The 10575-nt window shown below is 43.2% G+C and overlaps 1 protein-coding gene across 4 annotated transcripts in view; it reads left to right on the top strand.

Moving 5' to 3' along the window:
* Positions 1-5607, top strand: part of CAMKMT (calmodulin-lysine N-methyltransferase) — a 408891-nt gene extending 403284 nt beyond the window's left edge. For 3 of the 4 annotated variants that reach the window (XM_082358317.1, XM_082358315.1, XM_082358316.1), the window contains one exon: positions 702-3293. In XM_082358317.1, the coding sequence (XP_082214443.1) occupies positions 702-779 (78 nt within the window). In that variant the 3' untranslated portion in view covers positions 780-3293. Of the gene's footprint in view, positions 1-701; positions 3294-5421 lie in introns of those variants that run through there. The other variant, XR_014235126.1, reaches the window with a different exon arrangement.
* Positions 5608-10575: the final 4968 nt, after the last annotated feature.

Below are 10575 nucleotides of genomic sequence, written 5' to 3'. Positions count from 1 at the left end.
CTAGAATAAATAGAAATACGATGCTCAAAATTATTCTAGCTGAATGAGGAAAAGTGTACTTTAGATTTGAGAACTCTGACTGCACTTTGAAGTCTATCATGGGAAGGCCCTCAGAACTCCACCTGAATGGTATCAAAGCTTGCTGCTCCAATCGTTGGAATCTGTTTTCCTCCTCGGAGAAGACAATTCTTGAATTACTTATCATTAATACTGAAACCCCTAGGAAGCAGCTGGAGAGCCTTTGAAATGTCTTAGGCCCCACCAGTCTGTCCCTTGTGCCCAGGTCTCCAAATGATCTGAAACGCCTGCTGGCCTGATTCCTGGGGCACTGGCAGGGGGCAGAGAGGACCAGGAGCAGAAACTTCTAGGCCAAACGGTTGGTCTGGTGAAGATGAGCAAGCCCGCAGCTCCCCCTGTGCTGAAGTACCTCGGAGTCCACAGAGGTCATAAAAGCAGCCTGGCTATTTATGAAAAAACACCCTACCCGCTCACCAAAAAAAAAAAAAAAAATCCCAACTCGGTACATAGTATTGTCTTGTCACTGCCACTGAGGACCACTTTGAGTTGCTTTTTTGTGCTTTATTTTTCCAGAACAATATGTTTAGGTAAGAAGTCTTCCTTCTACTCAACTTTAAAGTTGATTGGTGAAAATTCCTAATTGGAGTGTCCTTACCCTTTTTTCCTCTATTATTGTTTTTCAGTTGAAAAAGGAAAACCAGGATATATATGAAGAAAATCTTCATTACCCACTTCTGCTTATTTTAACCAAAGATGAATAGAAGATTAAGCCGCTCGAAAGACAAAGAAAACATCCAGTGTACAGGCAATATTTTCACAAAAACAGAAATCTGTAACGGGTATAATATGCAGTAAGCCGTTGGCTCCCTGAGATTTTCAAGCCCTCAGGACATGGGCCCCAACTGCCTTTGCAACATTCCATGTGTGGGTTCCGGGGTCCACCTGTCCTCACCCACGTGACTCCCCAGCCGTCCTGGACTCCTCTTTTTTCCATCTGCTTGTTGCTCTTCCAGCACCAAACTTTTGTCTTTAAATATGTTATAAGCGGCCTATGTGAGATTTAAATTGGACTTGAGAGCCACCCAAATATTTTTCCCTCTCATTGAGACAGAATTTCTTTTGGTGATTCCCACCCCACCCCACCCCCCTTTAGAAAATATCTTGGTCTTTGTTCTATTTTAGTGGTGGTCATTCTTCATCTGCCAACCCAGCAAACATGATGATTCTTTCCTGGTTAGAAAAAGAAAGAAAGCAAGCAAATCTTTCAGATCACCCTCACATTAATTGTATTAAATCCGCCATCTCTGTTTTGCTGTCTCTCTCTCTCTCTCACCCATTCTCTTTTTTTCTTTTAAACAGGATGTTTTTTTTCCCTATAGATGTATAAGCAGTGACTACATCAGCCCAAAGCCTCATAAACTGACCGTTTGTCCTCTGGACACAATAGCATGGCCGGCCCTCTGCTCCTCCTCTCCAATTATGTGTGATTAGTCTCAATGCGTTGTGTCAAGGAGGCGGAGTGTGCTGAGTGCTTATTATCTGTTTAGGTACAAGAAGAGCACATTTAGGCTCTGACTATGGATGAAAAGTGAGCCTTTATCAGGGCTCAAATCTACTGCTGTTCTCCAGGCCTCTTTCAAAAGAGGTCCTTTCCAGGGAAATTTTGAATAAATGGTTGATAAAACGAGATGGCAACCAGGGCGAGTTTTTAAAAACTCGATCACACAATTATCTGATTGAAAGTAAGTATATATAGTCCTATGCAGCAATGCAAGTGTATGGTAAACATTTAATATGTGCTACCTAGGATTAAGAGAGAATGACTTTTCTGCAGGGAACCCAAGCCTCTCCTTGCCTGGTTCATCCCCGAGATGCTCTAATGCCTTTTGTGGAAATTCAGATGTTTATCTGTAAGGAATCATCTGTGTCCACTTTCACAGTAATGTCATTAGTAGGTTAGCTATATATCCTCCTATCTTTAGTAGAGGCAAAGCGTGTATTTAGCGTGATACAATTAAAGTGATAGGTGGGAGACTGGCGGCGAATCCTTTCTCATGTTAAGCAAACTTAGCTGTCATAAAAACAGCGACTCTCAGATGTCTGCTCTGCTCACTTCTATCATCAAACAGATTTTTCACCATCAGTTTGCATGTTCTTGTATTCACCACTTTTTCTGCTCCATTAGAGCACCTAGATGGATCTCTGAAGGCATAGGTCAAGCCGCAGTTAGATCATACATTTCTTTCTCACAAAAACTTGAATTGCAATGCCAAGTGATGGGCTAACATCACAATAACAGCAATTTATTCCTCTTTGGATAAAACAGCAGTCTATTCTCAGTGCTAGATAAAGACCAGGGCAATGCAAACCAGCCATTTAGCTGAGTAGTTCAGCTAGTGGCAGCTCTCCTTTGGCGACTGTATAGGTTGCACACTGGCTTCATATTTTCTTGTTTAAAAAATCAGAATTCGGAACGTTTTAAAAGGCGACACAGGTAGTTCCATTTATACTGGTGAAAATACAGAGAAATGATTTCTTCCTGCAACTAAATCTGCCAGACAAAGAAAACCCATCGTGCAGTAGCATCTAAGATCGCCTGTTCTTATTTTTTCTTGTAAAATATAGAACATCAGAACCGTGAGAGTAGTTCCATTTTTTCCTCATGAAAATACATGAATTGGCAAGAATTCAATTTACATTTGTGTTTTGTGGGTGTAGAAATCCAGTGTTTATTTTGCTGGAAGAAAATGTATTTTTAAAAGTAAATTAGTAGTGTGTTTTTTCTTAATATCTGAGAATAGTGTGTACAGTTACCTAAGCTGGAGACAGGGTATAAGAATTGAGCTGTGCTACCAAAAGACATTGAGTAAAGAAATATGTTCATTGTGACTAAAACCTAGAGAATCTTCTGTAAAATGTTAAGGGTTTCATAGATTTGCTCTTTATGGGACCCTTACCTGGAGATGTCACTAGTCTGGGCTCTTTGGAAGTTTGTAAGAAACTAATGTTGTATATTATTGAATAGTTTAAAAGTGTTTTTATTTTCTCAAATTTTGGCGAAGTGCCGATATTGAGAGGGGAAAAAATTATAGCTGCTTTAGAAAGTTTATCCACTTACATTTCTTTTGAACTTGATGGTTAAGAATTATTTCTCTGCATCGGTATTGGGTTGCATAATTGCAATTGAAATGCCCCATTTCATAATTGTCTGTGTAATTGTGCCTGTGTTTGTTTCAAAACAAAGCCTGTCTGAAATCATAAGAATTATTACTATATTCCTGTTTCCTGTGTACCTGTATCTTCTGAGAAAACTCACAAATCTCTTTTGTCATACTAAATAGATTTGGTTGGATGTGAGAATGTTTCTAATATCGCCCATGGTCAGTTCTAATGCGGTGATATGAAGAGCCACATACAAGTTGGTTATAAGAAATAGATTTTATTTTATAGCAAGACATATGCTGTGAATTGGGATAAAAGTGCTAGAAAAGACTACCTAAGAGGTTGATGCTATTTTGTATAAATTGTGTATTTTGTTGGCTTTTTGACTGAGCATGAAAATGTAACTTCCATTAGGGTAGGGTAATTTAGGTGCTCTGTATTCAGCAGAAAACTTGTCAGGCCATAAAAGCTTTTCTGGCCGGTTCCTCCGGTGTTTTCAGAGACGAGCTGCCCGCCCCTTGCTGATTTTCCCTTTGCCCTCAGTATGGGCTGAATTTACCACTGCATACCTGTTGAATCAATTTGGGGGATCTAGCAGTTAACTGAGTGAATGGAAGGATTAGTGGCCTTCTGGAGCCCTATTTCAACAGCCAGGTGTCTTTCCTAAACTAGTTAACTGCTTTTGACAGTTGAAGAACCTGGTTTTAATACCATAGGCAGGAGATTGTTGACGTAGTGGGTTTTTTGTTTTCTTTTTCTCTCCACTATCAACGTGGGGCATACCTTCTTCTCCTAAGGGTTAGGCTGCTTCTTCTTTTTTAATAGGAATGGACTGTCCCCTTCCTTCAGCACAGCTTCCGTGGGGCTTTTGTGCTTAGTCAGCATTTGACTTGTTCCCAATCTGTGCCAAGCAACTGGGTGGCATTGTCCAGCAGTGGACTTGGGGGAGGGGGCAGAATGCTCACGCAGGGGAGGGAGTCATGTGTACGTAGACACACACACATAGACACACTCACAGGGAAGATAAGGCTGTTTAGACCCTCAATCTGCTTCCAGATTCCAGGTACACTCCCCACCCCAGATCAAAGTCTCCTGAGTTCAGACTGTATGAAATGTCAAAATTAGGCTGAGTGTATCCCAGAGAGGAAAGATTGATTTGAAAGTCAGACTGGGTCTCCTTAGAAACTGAATTTAGACAGTGGGCAAATATGTTTTCCCGAGTGGACTATTTCCAAATTAGGAAGCAGCCCGTTGGTGTTTAACAAACCATTAAGCCTGAAAAATGCCACGTTTAATTCTCAGATTTCATTTTACCCAGAAACCTTACTGCCCAGGCTGTGACTAAATGCTCACTCTGTTCTCTGCCCTGGACGTCTGTTCATTTGGAGTCTATTTTTTGCCTTTTTTGTCCCCCTGACTTTTCAATTAATACATTTTTTAATAGATAAAACAGATCACACTGTGACTTTTAAAATGTCAACAAGCTTGTAAACAGAAATGTAATAAAATGGCTAATAGGAGATTCAATAGTTAATAGAGGGCCTGAAGTGTGAGCAAATACAGTAGCTGTATATTGGAAACTGTGCAAGTGAAGATGGCTTTAGTATTGCAAACTGAGGAAGAAAATTGTTTTTAATTAGCACCTTCATAAGAACTGCTGATTAATACTGTTTTGTTTGGTGAAAAGCTTTCAGCTGAGTAATTTGTACAGCCATTACAACAGTTTTGTTAGAGCGGGACTCCTGTTGTTAAACACAAACAGCAGATGATAATGGTGGAAGATGAGTTTGTCATGTAACAATTTACCTTATTGAAAAAAGCTTTATATTAAACCCAATACAGTAGGTACCAGCAGAAATCACATATTTTACATCCTTCCAAAATTGCAGTGTGCCATGCTTATATTTTTTTTTCAGGGACTAGAAGCAGATTTTATATCATTTATAAAATTATATACACAATTTAAAGGTGGTGTAGCATGGACAGACCACTTTCTCAGCAGCGGTTTACATCGGAGCGGTAAAGTGGCCGTGTATTCAAACACTTTCTAACTATACAAAGCAGGTTGGAAAATGGAATCCTAATTAAATAATGTTAGATGTAAATTTGCATTGGGACTAGGTGTAGGGAAATAAGAATTAGTGTTTCTGCCTTAGGTGGGTTTATCACACATAGGATCTTTAAAAACAAAAACCTCTTTCGCAAGGAAAGTTTAATTAACCTTTTCTTTTTTTTTTGGAGGTGTTTTTAACCGACCAAGGGAAAGAGTACACATTCAATGAGACCTGACCAGGGAATAAGAGGCTGATTTCAGTGAACTCCCATCAAATGGATATTGCCCTAGCCAGAGGCATGGGAACTTTTTTTTTCTTTTTAAATAAAATGCAATGGTAAAGCATATTTGCATTAAAATATTATACTAACCAAGGCTGGTAAGAACTGTAAATTATTGGAGTGGCGTAATAGAGCATGAGATTTTTTTTTTTTAGACAGGCCTTCGGGGTAATAACAAGGGTTGAGGCTCACGACAGTGCCAAATAAGCTTTAGACAGCATAATAGTCTGCAAAGAAAGCCACAGAGCACTAATGTGAAGGAAGAGCTGTCCACCACATGCAGCAAAAATCACCAAAGGTCATTTTATGGTAGCAATTGTGACATAAAATTGGTGGTCATGCTACATGCCTAATACTCAGCACAGCTTTATAAATGATGGGCCCCTAGCGATGGCTGTCATTAAGTGCTTTCATCATAATAAACTTTAAACTGTTGGCTTTATGAATCGCCAGCTAGCTTCAGCTGTTCGTTGGATGGAGCTTGCAGTGCCTTAAGTGTGACAAGACCTATTAGGAATTGCAACCATGTTTCAAGCGTACTTGGCTTCCCCACTCCTGGGGTGATTGCTGCCTATTAAACGGCGTCTGGGAAGATTTTCCTCCAGCAATCTCTGATCAAGAGCTTTTTTGGGCTTTGACCTGCATTTCCTTCAAGACTTTCTCTGAGGAGTTTTATAAGAGCAAAACTCCAGAGGATTTATAGCCACTTCTGATTAATACCTTTCCAGTTTTTCTAGCAACTCTCCCACTGCTGCATAGAGAAAAGCTTTCATTGTTCCTGAGGTGCTTATTTGTGACCTTTTCTCTGCTTCCTGATTCCCTCTAACGTGTTCTCTCAGTGAAATCCTCGGGGTGGAACCAAGACAGTCGGTGAAGTCGTTACAGCTGGAGAGACAGAGGAGGAAAGAGGGAGGCTTTTATATTTTTAAAGAATTACATGCAGGGCAGTCTGGCCCCGCCCATTTAAAATACCCGCTGTGACGTCACGGGCCGCTGCCGTACCAAACGCATCCTTAATGAGCCCTCGGTGTAAACCGAGCCGACACGTAAAGATTTCATGATTCGAATTACACTTTCATTAACCTTTAGCATAGGAAGTCTTTTAGTTTCCATAAATCTTACAGTGGCTTACCGTCTGTCCTACTGATGTGAATAATAGATGTTTGGGGAAATCGCTCTTTAAAAACCCAGGGTATTTAATTTACAAGGGCTAAATACGTATTTCAGACTCACTCAGCAAGAACTTTAATTACTTCTTGTTGCTTTTTCTAACTTGGAGGTCGCCTTCCCCCCCCCCCCCCCCCCCCCCCGCCACTTCAGTTTTCTTCTGCTTGACTCAGAGGTTTTAGAGATGGTAAACGCTTTCAATGTCTAAGTCCCTGCCTTAATACTCTTATTAGTCTTTTAAGCTAAGTAATGTCCTCAAGATAGTTACGGGAATGTCTCAGGTGTGGACCATTACACAATTAAATTAGCAAACCTCAGAGGGATTGGATTAGGACTCAGCAGGGAACACCTGGGGATGCTAGGGCCGAGCTGGGTTTCTGAAGAGCAGGGCTCTGGCCATGAATAAATAGTGAGGGTCGGCCCGCTAGGTAGCCTCAGTGACAAACTTGTCTTACCAGATGAAGTATTGCAGGCTAAACTATTTTTTCCTGGGAGTAGGTTTCTGTGGCCGTCGGAGTGAACAGGAAAACCATCAGCCAATGTGTCAAGCTGAAGGGAAAACAAGAGTTGGAGGACTCGTGGCTTTTCACATACAAAGGCATCCGCCCATCCCTCCCCGCGAGCCAGCCAGGGATGGACAAGTGCATTTGGAGGCTGCTGCCCAGGTGCAAGGGGTGGGGGCAGGGCGGGCTGCAGAATGCCCCAGAACAAAGGCGCCTCCAGGGGCCCGTGCAGAGGTCACCTGCTGCCTCCAGGGCAGATTAAGGAGGACTGGAGAGGGCATTCGGAGGAAATGGTGCTGTTCTTCTTTGGGAAATCAATTCGTCCCACCCTTAATAGGGCATTTTGCCCTCCCTCTTTGGGAGTCCCGGGCAATGTGCTTCCAGGTCTCTCCAAATCAAGTTCGGAACGAGGTGGCCCCTTTGCCTGCCCGTGCTCCTTCAAACAGCTTGTGCCCACCCCACCCACAAGAATCTCTCCTGCTCTCGGCCAGGTCTCACTTCCCTTTTCTCCCTCCCTGGGGCTCTCCCGCCCCTCTCTACCCAGGCTCCTTTCATAAGGAGGCTGAAAGTGGAACTTTCCCTCACTCCCTTACTTTGAGATTTCTTTTTTCCCAGTGACCTGGGCTGCACTTTGCCCCCACTCCCTGGCTGCCAATCTCCTCAGGGTTAGGGCCTCTCTCTTTCCATTCTTGCGGGCTCCCCCTCCTTGAGAGCTCCAGGAGGCCCAGCCTTCCAGAATCCGATCTCCTTCCAACACTGCAGACCCCCTGCGGAGGAAGGAAGAGGCTTCCTCCGAATGAATGGCCGGTAAGGAGGTTTTTAATTTGTCTGGAGCTACAAGAAAAAGGCCTCCCTCACCTCATTTGGAAGCCCCCCCTGCCTTCCCGGTGGGCACTGTCACCGCTCCATCCCAGGCAGGTCCACCGGCAGAATGGGGCGGAGGGGTCTGAAAATACTGGTTTGTTGGGTGAGAATCGTCCACAATTTAGAAGAAGGGCTTTGTCAGTTAGATTCCATTTTTTTTTTTTTTTATTGTTTGCTGGCTACCGATGTGAGAAATTTGGAACTTGAGCAGTTTCTGTCACACAGGGTCAGAAAATGAGCTCAGCCCATCTTGATTTGCAATCGGCCTTCTGATGGCGGAGCTCTCCTTGAGCTTGGGGGAAATGTCACCATGCTGTCCCCAACATGGAAGACAGTACATTTAAAAGCTTTGCCCACCTGACCTGTGGTTTCACCTCCAGGTGCATTAGCCTTCATTTCCTTCACGGGCTTTATTTTTAGGAGCAGAGGCCACAGCCCTGATTGGCCTATGTTTTGAGTGGAAGGCACAGGCTCTGTGTCTTTTTTCTTGGCCAAACCACTTACGTGAGCAGCATCTCCGGATGCCAGGAGAGAGCAGAATGAAGCAGCTCACAGCTCCCAAGTGGCCCCATATGTTTCCTCTCTGCCCAGCTACTCCTGCTCAGCCCACTTCAGGCCCTGGGAGACCACCTTCAGGCTGGGTGACAGAGGTCTAAGGGGTTCCAGCCTGCCTTCCCCTGGCTGTCAAGAGTTTTGGCCTCACCTCACAGCCAGGCTACTTCTAGCCCCTACTTTTGTTACCTAACACAGGTTCATGTACTCCACGCAGTGAGGCCGAACAATACCGAAACATCAGAGTTTGGAGCAAAGAAAGGTTTATTGCGGGGACATGCAAGGAGAACATGCCCCCAAAAAACCTGGAGTCCCCCAAGGGTTTCAGCAAAGCATTTTTAAAGGCAAGGTGAGGGAGGGGCGTGGTTGGTTGTTGCACACTTCTTGCTGCCATAATCTTGGTGTAGGAATGCTGTGTAGGTCAGGTCATGATGTTCCGGTAAACCTCCAACAAGACAAATGTTATTCTCTGTTCTGCAACTTTTTAATCTCTGTGTGAATGGAAAAGTGTTATACCCTTAAAGGTATACCTTGAGAATGGGCTAGCCGGTATATTTCAGGCTATAGGCAACATTCTTAACTGGAAGCAAAAGCAATAGAATACAAAGGTTTTAAAGTAAAAGAAACAGATCTGATATGGAGTCAGACTTGTTCTTCCCTATACACTTACAGCCTCCCTCCCCCACCCCCAGCAGACTAGATAAACCATAGGGTGGTTTCAATAATCTCAATATGAATATGATACTGAAGGAGTTTATCTGACTCTTCCCTTATGATTGAAAAAAAAAATGGCAGCAATATTTTGCAGCTGTTCCCATCAAGAAATGGAGTCTATTTCTCCATCCCTTGGTTCAGAACTTGACTTGGCTTACTTTGGCCAATGAGATGTCAGTAAACATGAGTACAAACAGAGGTTTGAAAATCACTTGCACATTGGGGTTTGCTCTCTCTTGATGCCTTTGGAACCAGCTACCATGTGAAAAAGCCCAGGCTATCCTGCTAGACACTGGAGACGTGTGGCCCACTCATCCCCTTCATTCCAGCCATGTGAGCAAAGGCATCCAGGACCAAACAGTCTGTGGCAGACCCAGCTGCTGACTATAGCATGTGAGTGAGCCAGGTGAGTTGGCATAAAACCTGCCCAGTTGAGTCCAGCCCAAATGGCCTACTCACAGAATCATGAGCTAATAAATGGTGGTTTCAAGCAACTAAGTTTTGGAGCAGTTTGTTACACAGCAATAGATAACTGATACAGTTTTGATGTTTTCTCTTTGAGGTACTTTTCTGCATCCTTAAGTGTACCTTGAAGTACCAAAACTTTTGAGATAATGCTTTGCCTAAAACGTATTGAGTTACATAGTGACTAATACTGTAAAAAAACAAAAATAGGATTCGGGTCCCACAGGCCTCACTCACCCTTCAGAAAACCAGCCTATTGCAAAGGCAGATCACTTGCAGGCTCCTAGGAGAAGACACAAGAGAAAATGGTCTGCGGGAGGAAGTACAATGGACTCAGAATAACTAGATTCTAGCCTGGGCTCCCCCCAGTAACAAACTGGTCATTTTAGGCAAACTACTTAATCTATCTGGACATGTGTTTCCTCCTCTTTGAACTAGATAATTTAATTTCCGATTTCATGCTAAATTCTGAAGCAGTCAAGATAAAAACATTCCATTATCAATCAGGGCCAGAGATTTTGATCACCTCAGGGAACAGGAATTCTCTGATACTACCAAGAGAGTTGTCCCACATTAGCATGGCCCTAGAAACTACTTAGTACTTCTCAGGAGACTTTCTCCTCTTTGGTTCTAGAATGACCTTGATGTTTCACCTTGCTCCGCCCCAGGCTGAATGCTAGGGAGCTGCCTCAGGTACCCCTGTGGGGGAAGAGGAACAGTGGGGGACCGAGCACTTCCATGTTTATTCACTAATAAATGTTTTTTTGTGTGCTGTCACCCTGTTAGCTGCTGGGGA

Source organism: Balaenoptera borealis (assembly GCF_965194805.1).
Source record: "Balaenoptera borealis genome assembly, chromosome: 15".
NCBI classification, from domain to species: Eukaryota; Metazoa; Chordata; class Mammalia; order Artiodactyla; family Balaenopteridae; genus Balaenoptera; species Balaenoptera borealis.
Note: the sequence above shows the minus strand (reverse complement) of the source record. Positions and strands in the feature narration are given on the sequence as shown.